The 21,325-nt window shown below is 38.4% G+C and overlaps 2 protein-coding genes across 2 annotated transcripts in view; one reads left to right on the top strand and one right to left on the bottom strand.

Moving 5' to 3' along the window:
- The window catches only part of LOC145992437 (DNA oxidative demethylase ALKBH2-like), a 257,798-nt gene that overhangs the window by 112,892 nt on the left and 123,581 nt on the right, over window positions 1-21,325 (top strand). The gene's annotated exons all lie outside the window — the stretch shown is intronic.
- The window catches only part of LOC145992063 (uncharacterized), a 96,492-nt gene continuing 79,371 nt past the window's right edge, over window positions 4,205-21,325 (bottom strand). Inside the window, exons 5-6 of the mRNA XM_083128227.1 lie at window positions 19,589-19,780; window positions 4,205-10,652 (exon numbers count right to left, since the gene is read on the bottom strand). Of these exons, the coding sequence (XP_082984353.1) occupies window positions 4,999-10,652; window positions 19,589-19,780 (5,846 nt within the window). The 3' untranslated portion in view covers window positions 4,205-4,998. The remainder of the gene's footprint in view (window positions 10,653-19,588; window positions 19,781-21,325) is intronic.

Here is a 21,325-nt window from a genome sequence, read left to right as displayed (position 1 = left end):
TAAAGGAGTTCGTCACAAATACAGGCTTATCTGATTTTTCTATTTATATCCAAATTATATCGTTGCTTTGCTATTCGAAATAGAAAGCATTACAACATAAACCATGTCCACAAATTATTGGACGATTTTTATAATACAGAGTGTCCACAAAAAACCTTCCTGATTTCAAATTACAATTGTGAGGAAACTATTCGACATAGAGCCTTGCGGTTTGCGGTAAGGTTTTTAACTTAGTGCACTTCTGCTGCGTGGGCTCTTGTCTTAACCATTAAAATGCCTAGCAGATATTCGATTTCGAACCGCTGTCGACCTGACTGTCGGTTAATACCAGAGTTGTTTAAGGTCCAGTAATCCATAAATTCTAATTGGTTCTATTGGGTTCCGCTGCAGGACCGGAACTTTTTTCTCACACAATTTAAATTCGGTCCAAGTTGCGTATTGTTACACTGAGAAAAGGTTCCTGGACCGTATTTTAATTTTTCCTAAAAAAGGTTCCTGGACCGTATTTAAATTGATGCGGGGAAAAAAGGTTTCTGGACCGAATTGAAATTCTTCCGTAAAAAAGGTTCCTGGACAGAATTGAAGTTCATTCTGGAAAAAAGGTTCGTGAACCAAATTAAAATTCATCCGGAAAAAAGTTCCTGGACCGTATTTAAATTGATCCGGAAAAAGGTTCCTGGACCGAATTGAAATGATTTAAGTATGAAAAGGTTTAGAACTCATTTACGTTTGCTGATTTTCTCTCCCAGTTCAGGATTGAATTTATTTACAATTCCTCGACCAGGGTTGACCGATTAAAAGTTGCCTTCTAAAAATGTCCGCGAGTACGTTTTGCATTGGAATGTCACACTGCGGTTGTAGAAAACGTAGCGCAGGGAATAAATCAAAATGCTGTTGTTCTCTCTTGGGTTCAAAAACTCCCTTGCCGAAGAGTTACTGTACATAACGCAATGGACTATATTAGTGTGGCGTCACATTGAGTTCAAACAAACGCGTCACGTGTTGCTCCGACATCCGATCCAGGAACCGCAGCCAATAGGAGCCGTCGATGAGATAACGGCAGTGCTGCTACAACCAAGTGAAGGAACGCGCGTGATAGAATGGGACTACATGGAGACGGGTAACGTGACCGTAGCGTTTGCGTTTCGCCCATTTCTACCTTGTACCTTAGATTCTCGAGACAGCCAGCACCTGGATTAGTCTTTCATGCTCACAAGTGGATAATTGTTTATCGTCAGGTCCGTATTCGATCCAAGTTGCGTATTGTTTCATTTCAATATGGAACTTGGAACCTATTTTAACTGATTCGGAGAAAAGGTTTCTGGATCGTATTTAAATTGATAGGGAAAAAAGTCCGGACCGAATTGAAATAATTTAGAGATAAAAAGGTTCTTTACCCATTTACGCTTGCTGATTTTCTCTCCTAGACCGGAATTGAATTTATTTAAAATTCCTAGACCTCTAACAACCCTGGTTAATATTTCCAGTGCCTAGGAATTTGTCGTACCAAGCGTTAATTGTCTTTACGTCTGGTGACTCCCGTTCAAACGCACGTCTGAAATGTTTGGACTGAAATTGGCGAATTCGTTTCCGCATACCATACGCACTGCATTCTCTCTTTTGCTTTTTAGAAATAAAATTAGAATTAGAATTTCTTTATTCATGGGCGAAGTTCAGCCTGTGGCTGTTCTACCACTTAACCGGCAAAGTCTAGTAGGTACAATAAGAGAAACAAAAATACACTTCAAGTAACATAAATTCCATTACATTTATCGCTTCTAAATATTTCAGTAATTAACACTATAAAAAAAAGATAAAGACAATTTGACACTCCTTCATTTAGCGAAGCTATAAACCGCCAAACAAAAAGTTGGGCGTATTCCCCCGAGTGACTCTTATCATATCAGCATATGTAATTGGAGACTTGTCTGTTGAAGGTAAATAAATACATACAAAAGCTTATTGTTTGCCTCTCCGATTGAGTACACTCGAAAAACGTTGACTGCAGAAATGACGGTGTAAAACCCTCAATTGAGGCCTCCCGATGGCGTTGTGGTAACGTTTGTCGCCTTCTAATCAAGAGGTCCTGTAGTAGACCGGATCGTACTTTAAACTGTAGGTGAAGTCCATATTAGCCTCTGTGTATGAAGTGGATTTAAAATAAAAACTCGAATTTACATGTTTTTTGCAGTTTTCTTTGATATTGTCCCTTTATGATTTTCATCTTATCTACCATTCATCCCTCTCATTTACAATCCAGGAGTCCCGGGTTCGGATTGTCTTTGTGAGTGTCCCTCCATCATATTATCACTCATCCTCATCTTCGTGATTAGCCAAAAGTGACAGAAAAGCGAAGTAAAATCAAATCAACTATTTATAATGCAATTTCTTGTTACGTAGAGTTATTGAAACATTGAAATGCTGACCAAGGCAAAATTTATAGTATAAAAATATACACTAGAAACGTAACGTTTCAACCCTCTAACAGGGTCTTCTTCAAACGAATATTCACAATAAATTCACAACTAATTTATTGTGAATATTCGTCTGAAGAAGACCCTGTTAGAGGGTGGAAACGTTACGTTTTTAATGTAGCTATATTTTTATACTATAAATTTTGACTTGGTCAGCATTTTAATGTTTTATTAACATGGAAGCAAGGCTTAACAGTGTTACTAGTAGTGTTAATTTATTTTACTTTCTTTTCTGCCACTTTTGGATAATTGCAAAGGTAGGGATGAGTGATGATGTGATGAAATGAATGAGAGAACACTTACAAAGTGCACTCAAGCCGAGGCTGCGATTCGAACCCGCAACCCCTGGTGTCCTGTGGACACAAAGGCAAAGAAAATTGAATCAAGTAGTCAATAAATCAACTGTAACTCGGTTACTTTTAAAAGTAACTTTCAAAACATTAGAATTAGATTATAATTTTTAGGGTTTTTCGTTCAGTGTAAGCAGTTTACTATGTAAACATTTAATCATATCACCCTTTTTGGCCTTTGTTCCTTCGAACTTTTACTTACACTCTTCAAAACTCGTTGCAAAGAAAAAGTGTGGCCTCCCCGATGACGCAGTGGTAAAGGAGTCAAATTGTAATCATGTGGTCCCGGGTTTGATACCCGGTGGAAGCACATATAGTCGTTCGGATCTGTTAAACGTTCGTTAAACTGTAGATCCAGTCAAGATTGGCTCTGTGCATAAGGTGGACTTAAAAGAAAAACTGAAACAAACAAATAGAAAGTGATATTCATTCTTTCTATTCGCTTTCTGTTTCACAAATATGTATTAGTGGTCTTAAGTGAAAGGCGTCCCCCCTCCCATGAAGAAAATTAACTAATACAAACGTGTTGGTGAAAGAAATTTTTTGCAGAGACAGAGTTGATTCTTAACATCCATAGATTATGAATATTATTCCTGGTAAATTACTCAAATATACAAGTTTTGTGACTGTTACAGAAGTAATAATGCTTGATAACGACAGAACACAGTTAGAATTCATAAATATATGGTCTTCGGGAAAAAATCACTTAAGTCACAAAACAGATTTTCCATGTATTCATTTAAGTCACATTGAATCAATTAAATAAAATCTTATAAGTATAATTTTATACTGGGCATGTGTAAATATTCTAAACAGTCATGATCCGAAATGTATATCATGTCTCTAATGCTTCATATTAAAATAATAAACACAAATAAGTAACTGACTTATGTAAAATTTAATTTTTCACTTAAGTGCTTTTTCCCGAACAGCCTACAAATATATTTGACTTCCAGAACTAGTACATTCAAGTTCATTGATTTGAGCTACGAATATCACCTGAAGCTTCGTCTCGAACAGCATTTTTTATTGTTTTATATCAATTTGAAACTTGATTTTTACGTAAGGTATATTGTATTAAGTAGTTTCAAACGTATTAGTATTTTCCCTGCAAAATGACAATAGTAAAAACGACAATGGGTACCTGGTTCGGATCCTACTATAAACATTAGCCTGTCTGTGCATAACTGGAAGCAAATCTGTGTGTTTGTGTAGTTTATACAGCACTTATAATGAATAAGAAACATCTCAATTTTTAAAATTCCATAAAGTGTAATGTAAGGCTTATTCTGCAGTGAGAAGGTTGCGACTAGTATTTGGTTATATTTGACAATTGCAACTAAATTTTGAGGGAATGAATGTAAATATTATACAAAATTCAATTTTATTATACAAAAATGTTTATTCACAAATATCGTGAATGTGTACACAATATGTGGCGCATCGTCTTTGGAAGTCACAGTTACAAACAATGAGAGCAATGCTAGCGGTCCTTTTTTGCCAGTTAAAATACTGTCTTCAGGCATCTTGCAATTAGGACATGTTATAACAAAGGCACTTAAGGTACATTTACATTAACTTCACCTGAAACAACCATCTTGCATACACACAACTACACTCACACAAAAACAGTGCACAATATCATCACACAAAAAATATACATTCTCACTGCATTTCCGTTTATCGCTTTAAACATGTCAGTTTATATAGCATGGAACAGACCAGTAAGGCACTTTATCACGAAGTTGCCCAAAATAATTGAAGCGGAAGTACAATCCACTGCAATAAGAACCCAGAAAGCTAACTCGTTAACCTATTCACCAAATGTCCTTTCTTTCATGTGAGCAGAAAATAGCCTAGAGCCAGGAGCGTATCACCGAAAGAAATAGGCACTCAATGTTTTGTTCCTTTTAGCACTGAATCACTCACAGAGTATTGTTTTTATGTCTCAAATGCATGCAAGGGAAACGTACGTTGGAAGAATCCCATAATTCCTATCTGTGTAAGTAGTAATTCCTGTTTCAACCCACAACTCACACAGACACATTACACCACCCAGAGAACCACGCTCAAACATTTCCACCTTTCCCCAATTCCACCCTGAAGTTCATGGCTTGTCACGGCTGACCTTTCTGGAAGCGTGTCTTCGAAAACTCACCGAGTGAGAGCATCACTTATGCGCCGAAGATTGCTTCGTTGATGTATCTGACAACACGGTCTATCCACGATTCTGAAGAAGCAGATCGTCGACTTCTGATCTGAAGTTTGCTCGATCTTTGAAAATCAGGTTCAACTCCAGGTATTGCATCTGGATTTCTGTGTATCTGCTGTTCTCGTAAGAATTCGTCGTCTAACAGTACTTCTTTCGTTCCCTTCACTTCATCGTCCGATGTTACGTCAACGGAACTGTGAATTTCGGAACTCTGTGTTGTAGATTGTGTGGACGATTCAGTACTCGTGGTTTGAAATTCCGTAACACTTCCCTCTGAAGAGTATATTTTTTCGCTCGTTTCTGACATAGCATCACTTTTGCTGGTAGTTTGTTCTTGCAACTTAAATTCAGCTACAGTTTGTGACTCTGTTGTTTCCCTTGAATCTTCGTAAATGCCTTCAGTACTTAATTCTCGGTCATCAGTGTCCGTTACATGATCATCTGCATCATAGAGCGGCGATGTACTATCGTTGAATTCTAGACTAGTTTCTGATTTTAATGTTTGTTCTTCAACATGTGAATCTTGATTCCCACTGACTTCATTGTTCTGATTAATCTTAGTTTTTATTGGAATTATCTCTATTGCATATACTGTTACAGGTGGTTCTTCTGTGCTTGTGAGTTCATCTTCTTCCTGGTGTGTAGAAGCTGCATCTGTAGTAGGATCATAGTTTTTACCCGCATAAAATTCAGGCACCTGTGGTTGTTCAGTTTCTTCCCGAATTAACTCAGTGATTGTCTCAGTATTAAAGTTCTCCGTGCTTTCTTCTCGATTTGTATCTTCTACTTCTTGGTTGGTGGACATTTCCATGCTTGTTGTTGTTTCGTAGTTTTCAATTTCTCCCGCTCCTGCAGACGCTTCTTCCCTGCCATCACCTGAGCTGTCATCCTCATATGTTTCCTCTGAAGCTTGCTTAAGCACTTCGCTCATGTCTTTCATTCTAAGTTCGAAAGAATTTGCACCTTCTGTTTCACTCTGTGATGAATCTTTCGTATAGTACTCTGTTGATGTGGGAGTGGCATCTGTATGTACCTCATATTCATCATTAATGACTGTCTGTTCTAATCCTGTAGATTTCACGTTACCGGTCGACTTGTCTTCTAAATCGGTTTCGTTATTATCCGTGCTGTCTGGCGGAAGTTCTACAATGCTAGAACTTGCCTGTAAGCCACTGTCGGGAAGATGAGGCTTTTGTTCTTCAGATTGAACAGTGTTTACAGGTATTTGGTTTGGCGCTACTCTAAAATCACTTAAATTTTCGTCCAGTGTTCTTTCGGTGTTCTCGTCTCCAACAGTAATACTTTCTGTTTCACTTTTTGTACCTGTTTCCTCACTGGTTACTTGAAAGGTTACATGTTCACTGATACTGGAGTCAGTAACTCCTTGCATTTCCTCACTCGTAGTTTGAACTTCTCCCTCGTTTCTGTTGCTGTCGTATTCACTTTCTCCTTCAGAGTCAATGCTTGTATCTGTTTCTTCGTTAAGTGGAATACCTGATTTTAGATTGATACTTGTGTTATCGCTATCCCCTTTTTCGTTTACTGTATCCTCGGAATCATTCAGCTCTTTCTCGGAAACAGTTGAGTCATGCTGCTTTAGATCCGTGTCATCTTCTGATTCTTGAGATTTTAATGCATCTTCTAAAAATTCAGTAGTTTGCTGTGGCATATCTTCAGACCGTTCCGTGTAACCGATTGGTGTAAGTGTTTGATCATTGCTTGTATTCGTCTCGGTGATTGCTTCAGTTCCAGACAGATTTTCTTCTATATCTTCTTGCAGATTCGACATTGTCTGCATTTCGTGTTTTTCCAAAATTTCAAGATTTTCTGGTTTGTAAATCTTAGTTTGTATGGTATGGTCGTTATCGTGATTCACTTCACTAGGTGTTGTACTTATAGTCGTAAATTCTGCAATTTCTTTTTCTTGGTTATTATGCTCACCAATTGCAGCTTCTGCATTTTCATCACTATAATCTTCCGTTAATTGCGTCGTCAAAAGCCTTTCGCTCGTAACTGCAGATTCTTCTGTAGCATAGGCATCTAAATTATCATAAGTGGTGGTGACAAACGAATCTAATGAAAGATAATTATCAGGCTGCTGAGTTTCATTTTCAGTTACAATTCTGATAGTATCAGTTTCATTCGTTGTTGTATTCTCTGTAACAACATTAGCTGCATATCGTTTAACTTCTTCAGACTCTGCGTCTGAGTCAGTTTCTGCTAGATCTACTTGGTCTACTGTTTCCTGGTGTTCACTACTTAACGAGCCTATCTTACCCAGGAACGGTATATTCTGTTGCTGAAGGGCATCCTCTTTGTCCGTTAGTATATCATATTGTTCAATTCCTAGTTCTTCATTTGCTGCTTCTTCTGTTGTCGTATAATGTGTTAAATTATCATCAGCAGTCTCGTTTGAACTCTGGTTCGTTCCTGAAAGTATGTCTTCCTTGAGTTCTGGTGCAACTGTCACTTCCGTAGGCTGCTCACTTGAGGAGATTTCTGTAACTTTTCGGCCATCCGTAATAACCTCTACAAAGAAAACTTGAATATCATCGTTGTCTTCGCTGTTTACTGAAGATGTTGTTTGCTCATGTTGATCTGTACTAGTTTGAGAATTGGCAAAATTTTCAGTTGTTATTTGGGATGCATCCATAATTTCAGCAGTTTCATTTAAATTTGAATTTGTTGTTGAATCAATGGAATGCATAATTCCCTCGGAGTCTGTGTTAAATTGGCTAGGGTTAGCTGTCCTTAGTGCATATTGTTGTTGGACATTTGGTGTAGTTTCTTGTGTGTTATTTTCTTCTGCATCGCTGCCATGTGTAAGATCGTCCCCTTCACTTGATGTAATTTGAACAGGCTCTGCTTCGGTTGTTGGTGATTCAGTTTGATTATCTTGATATTCTCCAACCTCGCTTTCTTCGTGATGTGTTTTCGGCAATATTGTGAAAGATTCTTTTGCGAAGTCCATTGTTGGGTTGGTTGTTGATACTGTTATCATATCTTCACTTTCTGATTCTGTTTTTATCACTTCTGTGTTGTCACCTTCCGTTACTGCTTCAGTATTCGACTCGCGTGAATTAACCAAACTTGGGTACGTTGTAGTACTATTGTGGTATTCTGTAGACAAATATGGGTCAGAAGTGTTACTGTTATAAATGTCATCTCCGCCCACAGACATGTCTTCGTTGAATAAGTGCGTGCTGCTGTCGTCCGTGTAATTATAATTTTCCTTTATTTTCCCTTCTGTGTATAAATCAACAGATTCTGTAGTTGTGTGGAGATTTTCTTGCGTGGTTGAATTTTTTTCTGGTAAATCATTGATATTCTTCTCTGTACCTGTTTCTGCATCTTCATCAGTCTCCAAATAGTCATCATTCGCGTCAGAATTATTGTTCTCCAGTAAACCACTGTGGCGAAGCATAAGTGTTTCTTCCGTTTCTGTATCCGTTTCGTATGTGCTGTCTGTGGGAGAAACTGGATATTGTTGTGTAGCGGAATTTTCTTCTTTAGATGTTTGCTCGTTTAATGAGTTATCATTTGAAATTGGAATTCCTTCGGTAGCAGTTGTGGACTGAATTTCGCCGTTTGTAGGAGGAGCAGTTTGGGCTTCCTGGTTTTCAGTTTGGATATTCGATGAGTAATCTTCTTCAGGATCTTGATATTGTTGCTGTTCCTCATTAATCTGAGATGATTCTGTAATGCTCTCTCCTGTAGCTTCTGGTGTGGACTCCAAATCCGTTTCAGATGCATTTTGTATTTCATTCTGAGGTGTGTGCTTTATAAGAGACAAAATTACAACATCATTCAAGGTTGTAGCGCTTGATTCAGTATGTTCTTGATCCATCTGTTCGACAGGTTCGTCCATATCAAATTCTGACACGACTACTGGCTCTCTAGCTTGAACAATCGTTTCAATCAGATCTTTGATATTTGCAATATTTTCTATCGGTTGATAACCCTGCAGTCCATCGTTTTCTTTTATTTCGGAGGTATATTCGACTGGATTTACATGTGTACCTGGTAGATCAGTATCAGATGTATCTTTCAACAAATTTGCAGTGTCTGGTTTTTGCTGGATTTCCTGATCAATATCTAGATTAAGTTCATCTTTACTTTCAGTTGTTTCTTTGTTATTTGTTTTCAATTCGGTGTTAGTATTTTCGAGTTGTTGAGAATTTCCAATGTTTTCTCGTACACCGTGTTGGTCCTTTTCTTCATAATCTTCATTTTGAGACTGGGCAATATTATCTGTATCACTTGAATGCAAATTTTGACTCTGTATATCTTGTTCAACTTCTGGTAGGTCATCGATTTGACTTTCGTCTTTCACAGTTTCTTGTAAAATGTGCGTTTTAAGTTCAATGTTATCATTTTCTAATTCTCCTTGCGGCTGTTCGTGTTCACTTTGTACAGAATCTTCTCCGCTATCTTGTGCTATATCTTGTGGAATGTAAGGGTTAACATCTGTGTCGTAGATATTTTGATCCTCATATATTGGTTTAGGATTCGGTTCTACATTTGCGTGTTCTTGTAGATCACCCTGGCCTTCTGTGCTACCTGTAGGATCTTGCGTGTTTTCATCGTTTTGTATTTCTAGAATTTGAACATCTTGCTGTTGAACGTCTTGCTGCTGCTCTGGCGTCCCACTCTCTATTACAGTAGCTTCAATTATATCAGATTGAGGTCTTGGGGTACTTTTGTCTTCAGGTGTTTGTAATTCGTCAATAAAAACAGTAGGAATTTCTGTTGACGCAAGTTCATGCTGCGACGTTTCTTCGTATTGTGTTCCTGCGATCAAGGTTGTTTGTGTGTCATGAAGTGGTTGATGAAGATTCTGTTCGAGGTCGGACAATGGCATTGTGTCCGATGAACCGGTAGAAGACTCGGCAAGTTGTGAAACCGTATGTAAGTCCTCTGAAGCGCTACTGAATGCAATTGTAGTTATTATAGGGTGTTCAGAGGAAGATTTTTCATCACTAACAACCATCGTGGAATTAGCGTCATCTTCCGTTTGAGTAAGCTCTTCGACTTCTGATGATTCTGAGGGCAGCGTGGCACCTGAAACATCCTGTGTAGTTGTTGTGGTGGTGGTTGCAGTAGTAGCAGCAGGCTCAACATCCTTGTCATCTTCAATAATTTGAATAATCAGAGTTTCTGGTTCCTGCGAGGGAACGTTCACATCAGATGCTTGAGTTGTTTGTGAGCCTTCCTTATCTATTTCAGCTGTATTGGGTTCTTCAGGGTGATGTTCAGATGTTTCGGCATCTGGTTTCAGCGTGAATGTTATTTCCGGCGGCAAACCGTCGGTGGCAACACCCTCAGGTAATTGTTGAGCTGTGATATCTTGAAGGACAGCAGTGGTTGTTTCTGGGAGTGGCGATTTACTCGCAATGCTCTCCTGCAAAGGCACTGGCTCCTCGGATATATCCTGGGCAGGAGCAATGCTGGTGAGATGATCCTGCTGAGGGAATCCTTGACTCGTGCTGCTTTGCTGGCTTGTTGTCGGGCTGGTGAAGTACTCGGTTGGATATGTTGGTCTTGTGGTTATTGAGACGGCTGTTGACGTGCTTGAAGTTGTTGGGCGTGGTGTTGGACGTCCAGGATGAAGAGGTTCTGAAACAAAAGAACCAATATTTTTACAATCATGCTTTCATTTACGAAATTTAAATGGCTAATAAAGGCTTCTATTTTTCCATAATTATCAGTAACGTTATTTCGTACTAAAATGTGCCATTAAATATTTTCCTGTTCCGCCAAATGTTACACATGTGGTTATTGAAGGACCATTGAAAAAATAGTGTTAGCAATAAAAAATAAACAAAGCTTAAATTCTTGATCTTACTTCAATTTATATTTTTCCCTTCATTGTTGTAACTTTATTTTAAAAACTATATTTTAAACTGTTCATCCCCCAATTAAATACATTTATGAATGTTTCAATACTTCGTATATTCGTACGATGCGAAGCAGATTAAAAGATTACGTTTATTTCAAGATGCAGTAATTATTAACGTTATTTTCTTTTACGAGTTTGTGTAACCGAATATCTGATTTTTTTAATTTAGGTTTTTTAGCATCGCTTTTCTGCCACTCTTGCCTATTCGCGACAATGAGGATGAGTGATGATATGATTTTGTTTAGTTTGATTTGGTTTATTTTACTTCGCTTTCTTGTGCCACTTTTGGCTAATTTGCAAAGATGGGGATGAGTTATGATATGATGAAATTGATGAATAGACACTCGCAAACATCTATGCTCAGCCCAGGATTCGAACCCAGGACCCCTGGCGTCGTAGCGCGCTGTGAAACCACTCCGTGACGGGTGTTGGCAGGCATATAACAGCATTTCATACACGTCCTAGTGAGAAGGCTGCCATATACTGAGCGGCCAGCTCTAAATGACTATTGAATATGACAACACTTGTATCAAAGCAATTGAAAAAGCATGGAAGTCAATCTAATGAAGAAATTGAGGAAGATGGATATTTGCTTATCAACATCGTTCATCGTTCTTGCTATGCGTTTATTCTTCCTTGTAGGTTACAAGTAAAAGTCATTCTGGAAATACTAAATTAAATTTCTTACCACTTGTATTGGAAATTGGTGTGAGTGATCTGTAGTTTGTTATTAGTTATTACTTTCTAATTTCGGATTATTCTATGTTCGGGTATAAATAAAAATATAGAAGATTTCAAGTAGGCAACAGATTGGATGCTAAACTAAAAGGAGGTGATATTTGTGAATCCTTGTTCCACCTAATCCATAACACACAATACTCAGCACTTTTGTTATTCACTTCCATTCAATCAGTAAGATTAGATCATCACTTTGAACATAAGTATGAATGCGAAAGTTCGCATTCGTGGTCGTGAGTTGTTATTGCCGTGTGATAAAAAGCTAGGAGTCGTAGGTTTGACTCCTGGATAACACAAGGCTGTGTTTGTTCCATAAATTCATCACTTTTTCTAATCGCGGCCATTATACTACTATATTGCAAAATGCAGTACAGGGTGTACTACGTGGAAGTTAAGTTGGCATTCGGTCGTACTAAGAAAGGGTCACCACTTACATACCCCAAGCATCGGTTAACACCCTGTATGTTAATTAGTTGATTCACAAACGCGACTCTAATGATCGACACGCCTGCGCCAAATATTTGTTGATTTAGTCCCAACGATGAAATTATACAGATTCCACTATCATTTGTAAACACTTTAAAATAAAATAAATATAATGATAATTGTACTAAATTGATAGGTAGTGGCGTTATTTACCCTCAATTAACTGTATAACTATGACGCCAGAGGTTTCGGGTTCGAATTCGAGCCTGGCCATGGGTGTTATTTGTGTGTGTCCCTTCATCGTATCATCTCTCATCCTCATCTTCGTGATTAGTCAAAAGTGGAAGAAATTCCAAGTAAAATTGTTTAAAAATATATATCCTTCGTTGGGGCGCCTGACTACCAGGTGAGAGACCTCCCCGGTGGGGGAGAACCGGGATTTTTTCACCTGTTCAAGCTGTTCCGGCGCCCACCCAGCGTCGAACAAAGTGGGTACCAGGGGCATGGTGCTTGATCACATCACCCGCACCTTCGGCCGTGATGAAGAAAGTGTGGAGCCCTAAATCGACACCCCCTATACTCCTTCATGGCGTGGTGCAAAGCACAGGGAGCCTTTTACATTTTTTTTTACTTTACACCAAATTAACAATACTTCATTATTCATGTACTTAAATGAACGTCTATGTATCATCTGTTGATAAAATGAAAATTGAAAGAGCATAAAATTACATTTATAGTTGCAGTTACACACATAAATAAAGTTATTTTTAATATACTGTATATGAATTTCCGAATGCATTGGGTTCTCCAGTGGACCTCGTTATTACTTAAACTTCTCATGAGATGTAACGAAATATGATTTTCTTTTCCGGTTAGCGAGTACTTATTTTGGCCCATCTTCATCCAATCATAGCTCGCTACGACTCCCGGCACGGTTCTTTGTGAGTGTCCTATCAATTCAATCACATGACTCATCCTCATCGTCGCGATCAGCCAAATCGAATTAAACTTCCAATCAAACCGTCGGATGCCCGTTTCGAGAGTAGACACTGGAAATTTCAAACGTACGAATGCCTCCTAAGGCATCTGATCTCTCCTTCCACTAACAGATGGAAGCACATGTCTTGCCTACAGCTTGTGGCCAGAGCCTCTAGCGGTTGGAAAGCCAACTGCGACCACATCGCCTATCATCTGCTTCTTTATAATATACTAGCCGATTGCCCGGCGTTGCCCGGGTATTTATGTATTCCAATCTTCTAATAAATTTGTTCGCGTGGAGGAAACATGACTACCTTAAATCCACTCCGGATTACTTAATAGACTGCCCCAGTGACTTGTTAATCGTGATCGAAAAAGCAAGTCTCTATCTTCTCTTTCTCTCTCTATCTCTCTCAAATGTCGTCGTGAATGTCACCAATTAGCTTAGCGACTCCGAAAACTAATGTAGGTCATTTTTGACATTTGATTTTTCACCCCCTCTCCCCTCCCATGCCGATATGTGATGAACGGCATTCGTAGTGTCACTATTCATCTTAGCGACCCCGAAAACTATGGATTCCACACTAATATCAGTCGTTTTCGATTACTTTTACATGTCAACCCCTTCCCAGCCCCACCACTAGGGGTGCCAGATGTTTGAACGGCATTCGGAGTGTCACTATTCATCTTATCGACCCAGAAAACGATGGATTGCACACTAATATCGGTCGTTTTCGATTATTTTTTTTACATGTTACCCTTTCCCACCCTCACCCCTAGGAGTGCCAGGGGTTTCAACGGCATTCGTACTGTCACTATTCATCTTAGCAACCCCTATAGATTCCGAACTAATATCTGTCGTTGTCGATTATTTTTCCATGCCAACCCCTTCCCATCCCCACCCCTAGGGGTGCCAGGGGTTTGAACGGCTTTCGAAGTGTCACTATTCACCTTAGCAACCCCTATGGATTCCGAACTAATATCGGTCGTTTTTTATTATTTTTACGTCACCCCATTCCCACCCCCACCCATAAGGGTCCAGATTGGAAGTGATTTGTATACCAAGTTTGGTTGAAATCGTTCCAGGCGTTCGAGAGTTATGCCGGAACACAGGGTTGCCCACAGGGGATGGGGGGAGAGTATTATGGCGTAGGTTGCGCCATCGAAATTTTAGGGGGGTGATTTTTTTCCTTCAAGTAATATAAAATTCAACATGTATATCTTTTCGTAAATATATGTAAAGATTTTACACCTTAAATGCACCATATTTAACACATTAGATGAAGAAAAGAAAGTGTTTAATGGTAATATCGAAAAGGGGGGGGAGATATCAAACTTTTACCTATTAGGCCTTAATTGTCATGTGGGTTCTGGAGGGGGGATTCTGAATTAATTTTTTTTTGGTAGGGGGGACAGTATCCAACTCCAGGTCTTAGATTATTGCGGGTGTTTTAGTTAGAGAGGGATTGAGCATTAAATTGAGGGGATATCCAATTCTTGTGTATTGCTATTATCTTAGACTGCGGAAATTCTGGTGTGGAGACTGAGAATTAATTTTTTGGAGGAAGGAATGTCCACTCTTCAATATCAACAGTAAGTCTAAAATTAATTGAGTATTAAATTTAAAGGGGCAGACAGAAAGCTCTTGATAGAGTCTTATTTTCAAGCGATTTCTGTAGTGGAGAGAGAGTTCGAACATTAAATTTTGGAGACTGTATTTAGCGATATTGTATCTACACGTTTTCGACCCCGAAGGTGCCAAAGGAGAAGTTGGAAAAGACTAAGAAAGTATTGACATCCTTTTAAGTTAATATTCTTGAAAGCCCGCAAAGAAATGGATGTAAAAATTTTCTTGCTCGCTTCGCAAGTGAAGTTTTTGTACTATAGCAATATTCTCGATTGTGATCAACAATTTTAGGGATGGTCTTGAGTGATGGGCTCCCTGTTTAAGGAGGAAGGGCAGATTAAGTATAGTGTTCAGTAAAGCTAAGATAAAGTTACTTTCGGTAGACACGCTGTCGTAATTAAATACTTTGTGTGGATTACGATCTGGTTTGAGGGAACGAATGATATGATTTTTTTGTGCTGGAAGCATGACATGATTTGGGGGGGGGGAGGATGCGCCATTGGCCTAGGTTCTTTCTGTAAACACTTTCACGTTGTTGGGGTAACAATTAGTGTCATACTTGGCAAAAATTGCAGAAAAGCAAAATAAATTAATCTAAATCAACCAATCATGACTTTTCATGACTTCATTGCTTTTTACTTGTTTCACCGCCGGAGTTCCCGTCAGCTGTTTAAATAATTATTCCATTGTTTACTGCCCTCTTATTTGCATATTTTTTAATAATTAAAGAACAAACAGAGAATTTCTTTAATTGTACAATGTTCAAATCAAGACGTCAGTAACTAAATTGAAACTGGTTAAACATAAAATGGAATGCACTGATAAACAATGATTTTTTTTTTTTTTTTAGAGAAACGAGAGTAACCCTTGTCTATAGATGTTGAGGTATTTTCAGCTAAATACGATTAAACATAAAATAAACTGCACGTGTTGTGTATTGAATGCCTTGTATTTATGTGTTTGGTAATTGCGATAATACCTTAATTTTCCCCAGAATTGCTTATAAGTGGATAAAATAGAAAAGTAATATAATTTTAATCCGTAATAAGTTTAGAAATATAGCAAATTTTATGTAATCTATAAAATGCAAATATGTGCCCGTGAAAGATGCAGGAGAGAGTGTATTTTGCAGTCTGTGTTACATTTTCTTCTACAACTACTTTTGTGAGACCCCTACATGAATTAACACCCCGAGTAATTCTTCTTAGCTATGTAGGGAAATGACTTTAAATTCGAGGAAATGACTGTTGCCTCCAGCAATAAAAAGAGCACATTTCTTGTACGAGGGATTATCGGAAAAGAAGAATACAAACCCTTTAAATTCCAGTAGGTATTTATTAGACGAATACAAACGGACTCACGTGGAAGGACACTTCATACACTACTTCTCAACATAGTCTCCTCCGATTCAGGCATATCCCAGCGCTACACGAGGTTCACATAGAACTCAGGGTCCTGTTGTCGAATCCCAACTCTTGTTTCGTGCTTGACAACATCATCCGAGTAAAAGAAGCGAAGAGATGGTAATCGCTCGGAGCAAGCTCTGGGAAGTATGCTGGATGATGAAGCTCATACCACCCAAAACCCACCAGGCCAGGACCTAAAGGTCAGTCCCCGACAACAGGACCTCGAGTTCTATGAGGCAGGCATCATGAACCTCGTTTAGCGCTGCGATAAATGCCTGAATCGGAGGAGACATGTTGAGAAGTAGTGTATGAAGTGTCCTTCCACGTGAGTCCGTTTGTATTCGTCTAATAAATACCTACTGGTATTTGTAGGCTTTGTATTATTTTTTCCCCGATGATCCCTAGTACATTGGTTTTTAGATATGGAACCAAGACAAATCCTGGGCGTTGCACCACATGTTCTCCCACTCTCAATGCAAGGTTAATGGAAGTAAAGTCTCTATGCATACTCATTCAGCAGATTGCTACTTCCTTCATGGTGCCTCTCTTGAAGAAAGGACTTACTAAGAAGAAGAAATAGACTATTAAATATCAGAATATATAATCTGCAATGCTAGTGTTTCAGGGAGAAGATTTGACTGTTCCCAGTCTTCCAGCTAATGTTTCTCACAAAGCAGTGATAGTGAACAGTGTGAATATGTTAAAGGTACACATCTCGGTGGACCACACATAACTCACTGTGAACTTAGTGTTCTTGAAAGGTATCTGGAACTGCCAAAGTGTAAAGCTGAACTGGTGGCTTTACGATTGCAGCAATGGAATGAATCTTCTGGGTGATACAGCGAGAGTATCTGCTTTTCGGGCTCGTCCAAAGAAGTGTTTTTCCAAACATGACATTCTGCACAAATGTTGAGGTTTGATGCATTGAACGTACAGTACAAACCAAATGAATGGAGGCTTTTTGCTGACTTCCACTAAGACAATGCAAAAAGCTGTACTATTACATAATAGAGACAAGCGGACTTACATTCCAGTTGCAAATGGGATCCTAGCTAAAGATAGTTACACGATTATGAAATGTATAGTATAAACTATAAGAAACACAAATGATTAATTTGTAATTTGAAAGTCACTGCAATTCTAGTTAGTCTGGAAAGTAGGTACACTAAATGATTACTCTATAATCGTGGGCCGACAGTTCTAATGGTGTGCACTACAAGCAAAAGGAATGGCATCACCGATAAGTTATTGTACTTGGCTTGAAGCATGCTTGTGAACCTATAGCCGATTCCAGTAAAGTTTTGCTATCACCATTACATATCAAGTTGTCTCTCATGAAGGCATTTATAAAACCACTGAACAAGGATGGAACAGTATTTCAATGCATGTGATAAAGGTTCCCAAAGCATAGTATTGAGAAGATTTCGCAGAGTGTGTTCGTTGGTCCACAGATGTGGCATCTCTTGAAAGACCAGCACTTTGTGATGAACACACTACCCGGCAGCCATTTCAAAAAGTATCCACATTGATCTTGGGAAAGAAGAGGTCTGGCAGTAATAAAGGACTTCTGGAAAACACATATTCTCTTATGAGAAACTCGTCACTGGTGATGCATTTTTCAAACTCATCTCAATTTCCTTGAGCAGTACACACGAAGAGCTGTTCCATCAGAACATTTCTGCTGTTGAACAGTGATACAATGCGGGTGGATTTTTTTATATTTATATTGGACAGATTGATAGAGCAAATACAGTGATTGATGTCGCCTCCTGTTAGGTCTCCTGGTGGGTCCGATATTTCAAGAGGTCACCTCAGATCGATATTCGTGTCTCATGGCCAGAGAGAGATGGATCGAGCTAATTAATGGCACATTGAACTAGTACTTGTTAAATCAACCAGTCCATCAGATTTCGTGTTTATGGTTCTAGTAGTTTCTAAGCTACCAAAGTTGATGTTGGAAGTTGAACACGACCTTCGCACGACTTATTTTTAGCTTTCGCAATTTTTTCTGAACCTAATTGTCTGAAATACGGAATGGAAGAAAGGTAAACAAAATCTTTTAAATAGACTTGTGGTATATCTGTATCTTCGAGTCGAAGACAGTAAAGCGACTGGAAGAACGATAGATTTTGAGTGTTTTTCAGTTTTGGAGACAACGTTGCATGATGAGCGAAGAAAGAAAAATCTTATCTCTTTTGGATGACTAGTGTGTTCCAATATTTGCCCCCAATCCATGCAACTTATCTACATTACCAAATAGATGAAATAGTGCTTGTAGTTGTGCTGTCTTTCGAGTATCACCAGGTTGAAAAGTAGCTCTGAATGGTGTAAGTAGAGATTTATCTCACTGTAATTCCAGTGCCCCGTGCGTCATACTCTAAGGCACACGGACACTTTTCGTTTCCAGATTGCCTGTTAACTGACCACTACTCCATGAGTTATCAAATGCTATCAATCCTGGACTCCTATTTTCATGTTAATGCGGAAAATTGTTGGCTTTGACCACCACGTGACAAACCAGATAAAATACCATTAAACATAGATTGTTTATTTGGCTGAATCTATTGTAATATTATAATGTTTAATGTATAGTTATTTCATGGACTACTGAATTGTGGCAAAATAATTATTAGAAAAAATCAAGTGCCTTAAAAATGTCTCATATATGGCTCCCTGGACATCAGGCGTCAGTTTTGATCTATGTATAGCCTTTCTTTAAAATATGTTTTACTCTTTATACGTAAATAACTTTGTGTCTGTTATTGTACACACTTACTGGTTAGTGTTCTTTGTTACTCTTCTTTTGAATGAATCTTATTTTTGGTTGCGTATTCATAAAGAATTATAAGGAAACGAGAAGGAAGTTCGAAGGTAAGATTTACCGTGGAGAAGTAAGAAGAAGAAAAGATATAACAATAATTTTGTACCATTAATTTAGGGAGTGTGGTATATTCTCAAACCCGTGACTATAATGGCATGGCGTGCAGATACTGGTATGAGAAACGTTTAGATATTAGTAATATGGTAATGGAGGCACATAGTGGTTCGGATCCCACTTTAAACTGTAGGCCCAGTCCCGATTAGCCTTACTGTGCATAAAGTGGAATTAAAACACCAAAACAATCAATCATAATAATATGGTAAGTGGAAATTCCCATGGTGTGAAGGAAGTCAGTAAGTTTTTTAGAAGCATCGGAATGTAGTACATATACCCAGAGATGCATCCCCGCTATGGATAGAAATTTGCAACGAGAAAGAGGAAATCACCATCCTTCTGTACAAATAACTGCAGCGGGTATGGGGACAAGTATCATGCAGTTTGATTTGCTAACACAATCTAGCACATGCGATTTCCACTATATTGTTGCAAAGTGCGTATGTGTATTTGATATGTACAGTTTCTTATTGGTTAATTGTGGGATTACATGTATGAGTACATAAATTGTTGACTTATTTTGTTGTGTTTGTATATACTTACTAAGAGGCGGGCAGTGGTCATAATTCGGGCAGCATCTGCCAGGAACATATCTTGGCTCGCAATCATCCCGCCAGTAGCATTCGATGACGGCGCAGATGACTTCTCCTCCTTGGCAGTAGCAGACTTCGCAAGGGGTGTCTGGATCCGTTATTTTCTCCCCATTTTGATATATCTGGCCGCTTCTTTCACATTCTGGAGTGAAATAATTTGTAGAATAAGTTATCACATATCAAAGGACTGTGAGACTAAAACAACATTAATAAATAATATGATACGTTCAAGTTTCATTGAACGTATTATTATTAGATTTGGTATTATGTGGTTGTATTATACTTGTTAATAATAACTCAGTATTACCCAGCGGTGAGCGATGAGACTCTGTGAAGTACACAGACTCCTCTCAGGTACAGGGATAGTGTTAGGCAAAGACAATGCTTCACAGCACAGAGGAATAAAACCACAACATTATTGCGGTAGACAAAAAACGAAATGATTTATTCTTTATTTATTGCAATTATAATGCAAACAGGCTTAGTACGAAGGTGAAGATTTCGCTTTGACGATGTCTTGACTCAACTAAAACGCATAACCTCAATGCGTCGCTATTGGCATGCCTATGATCACATAGACCTAGCTTGCGCCCCGAACTACCACACCAAGAAATATGCAATAATAACTGAGCCAATGTTTGCTCTTAGCCTTTTATTTCCAAATTAATCCTTAGGCTAGCTTTATTTTTTAACGTAGAATGGTTGCAGTATTGTGCATCTCATCAATGAATGCATGGCCATCGGCGTACCTATGGTCACATAGGCTTAGCTTGCGCCCCGAACTACCATACCAAGATGTGCACAACACCGAGGAGTTCTTTTTAAGTTAAAAATCTTCGACGATCTGTGGCGAATGGGTGATATTTCTTATGCGATATCCTCACTTTTATACTATTTCAAGAACACAGATTCAAGTGCAGATGAATCGAATCACTTACTATCTACAAGAAGATGCTACCAACAAAACTGACATCTACACAAGTTTAGAAATACAAATTCACATACTGCACTCTCTCAAATATAAAGATACATTGAACTACTCATAATAGAGCATAAAATACAATAAATATTAAACTAAATATATACATTACAAAGAAGGTGCAATATAACATATAATAACACGAAAATTACGCTTTCTTTCACAAAAAAATATATTAGTGACTAGAGTTGCAAAGAGCCGGCTTTTTTGAAGGGACGGTTTCTTTCCGATAAAAAGCCGACTTTATTGAAAAAAAAACAGGAAATGTTGGCTTTTTTGGCTTTTTATCAATTACAGCTAACCTATTTCACTTGAAGTTACTGTTATGAGTTTACAGGTTTGTAGTGACATATTTTAAAACTAGCTAAAATAAATTTACATGATGTAGCAGTAAAGAGGCAGATTAATCAAGGGGTCCCGGGTTCGATAGCCGGTGGAGGCACAAGTGGTTCGGATCCCACTTTAAACTATAGGTCCAGTCCCGATTAGCCTTTCTGAGCATAAAGTGGACTTAAAACAACAAATCGATAAAGAGGCAGATATTGGCCAATCCCAGTGGACATATATTGCATAGTGGTTCAGATACAATTTCAACCCTAGCTTACCGGGGAGGGCATTGCAGGCACAAAACCTAGAGGTTTATTTATATTGTCCAACTGTTTCAAAATAAATTACATTCGTTTCCTAGGATGTTCCCAATATTTCTTT

This window comes from Lepisma saccharinum, chromosome 9 (assembly GCF_977018435.1).
Source record: "Lepisma saccharinum chromosome 9, izLepSacc3.1, whole genome shotgun sequence".
In the NCBI taxonomy this organism is placed as follows: domain Eukaryota; kingdom Metazoa; phylum Arthropoda; class Insecta; order Zygentoma; family Lepismatidae; genus Lepisma; species Lepisma saccharinum.
This window is presented reverse-complemented; position numbering and strand designations above follow the sequence as displayed.